General features: G+C 31.8%; 1 protein-coding gene across 1 annotated transcript; it reads left to right on the top strand.

The window, feature by feature from the left end:
* The first annotated feature begins 29 nt into the window (after positions 1-29).
* Positions 30-1,884, top strand: LOC114579038. Its single transcript, XM_028692704.1, has 3 exons — positions 30-145; positions 217-617; positions 697-1,884. Exons 2-3 carry the CDS (start codon positions 387-389, stop codon positions 1,189-1,191), a joined length of 726 nt encoding a protein of 241 aa, XP_028548537.1. The 5' UTR covers positions 30-145; positions 217-386; the 3' UTR covers positions 1,192-1,884.
* The last annotated feature ends 11 nt before the right edge of the window (positions 1,885-1,895 follow it).

The raw sequence follows: 1,895 nt of genomic DNA, 5'->3' as shown, positions 1-1,895 counted from the left end.
ATAATATCGTTATGACTTTATGTAAGATGGAAAAAACCTTCTTTCCATCATTCTTCACGATCATGGTTCATCTTCTTGTACACTTAGCAGAAGAAGTTAAATTAGGTGGTTCTGTTCAATACTACTGGATGTACCCATTTGAAAGGTAACATATGACATATTATCTCTATTACTAACATATATGATAAATATTTTTAGAGTTTATATCATTTGCAGATTCTTCTCGATATTAAAGAATTTATGTTGGCAATAAAGCACAACCTGAGGGCTCCATTGCAGAGGGATTTATTGCTGAGGAATGGATTTCATTTTGTTCGAAATATTTGGAGGGGTATAGCCAAAATATTAGAACAACTGGATTATCACTTGAAAAGGAAGATGTGTTTATGTTCTCTAGTGGTGGTATTTCATTGGGGAAGGTATCTTCACTTGTACTAGATGATAAATCATTAACTCAAGCACATAGATATGTGCTACGTCATTGTGATAGTCTTATAACATTAAGAGAACACTTCAAAGATGGTGAGAAAAGAAAGAGGCGCGCGCATACACATCTTACAACTTGGGATGTCGAAAAACTTATTAATGAAAAATTTCATGAATGGTTGAGAATAACAGTAAGCTTTAAGCTTGATGTTTTTATTTAATATTTAATATTTACACTTGTGTAAAGGCTAATAATTATTTTTTTTTTAGGTTATGGGTAATGGTGGTCCAGTAGTAACAGAAGAAATTAAGGTCCTGGCCAAAGGGCCTAATAAAATTGCACGTACATATAAAGGTTTTTTTATTAATGGATATACATTTCACATAAAAACTAGAGATGAGAATAAGAAAACTCAGAATTATGGTGTTGTTAATAGCACAGAAATTGGAAACTTCAATTATTATGGAAAAATTAATGATATTATTGAGATAAATTATTCAGATAAGTTTAAAGTGATGCTATTAAAATGTGATTGGGTGAACACAACTGGCACCAGTGTAAAGCAAGATCAGTTTGGTTACACTTTGGTGAATTTTTCACGTCTTATTCACACTGGTGATAAATTAGAAGATGATCCATTTGTTTTTTCTTCGCAAGTTGAACCAGTCTACTACATTCAAGATCCCAAAAATACAAATTGGAATTTTGTTGTTCGTATGAGGCCTAGAGATGTATATGATTCAAGTATTTCTCGTGATAAATAAATATAAGTTGGGATACTAATTTACTTACTGATACATCAGATTTCAGCTAAGACTATTTCAGGTAAGACTACAGATTTTGACTATTTTTGCTTTATGTTTTCAATTTCTTATTCATAGAAAATTGAAAGAGGATAACTCTTGTCTTAGAGGTCGTGTAAAAATAGCTTCATTTGTGTTTAGCTCAAAGTGTAAATAAATGGTAAGACTATTTCTTGTGATGATTGTTGTGTTTGGCTCAAAGATAAATTTCCATGTCAGGGAATAGAACTACGACATGCCACATGCGATTTTTAACTCTCAGAAGAAGAAGGCAAATATGAGTTCCTTAAGGGCAAACAGAATGTCCTCTATAGCTTTTTTTCGGGCTTCTCTTGCCTGTAAAAACTAGTATAGCATCATAGTATGAATAATGTACCATTAATATGGTTAAGAACCACAATGAAATTGGTTAATTCAAACAACCTGTCTCTAAGCTTGTTTCCTTTCTTTAACCTGTGCCCGTACATGATCTGTTGTTCCATGTGAATTAATGTTTTAACATATCCAGTACTCTCCTCCTTGTCAGCATGATGCCACAAATTAACTTGTTTCATTTTTTTGTTGGCTTTTATTTTTGAAGATTGATTGTTTGCTAGTGAAAAGTCTGTTATTTTCAAAGTTTTGATATTATACTATATTTTCAGGAAATGACAAGAAGAAATACA

The sequence above is a fragment of the Dendrobium catenatum genome, unplaced genomic scaffold (assembly GCF_001605985.2).
Source record: "Dendrobium catenatum unplaced genomic scaffold, ASM160598v2 original_scaffold_257614, whole genome shotgun sequence".
In the NCBI taxonomy this organism is placed as follows: Eukaryota; Viridiplantae; Streptophyta; class Magnoliopsida; order Asparagales; family Orchidaceae; genus Dendrobium; species Dendrobium catenatum.
The sequence above is the reverse complement of the archived record's forward strand: the minus strand, read 5'-3'. Positions and strand labels throughout refer to the sequence as shown.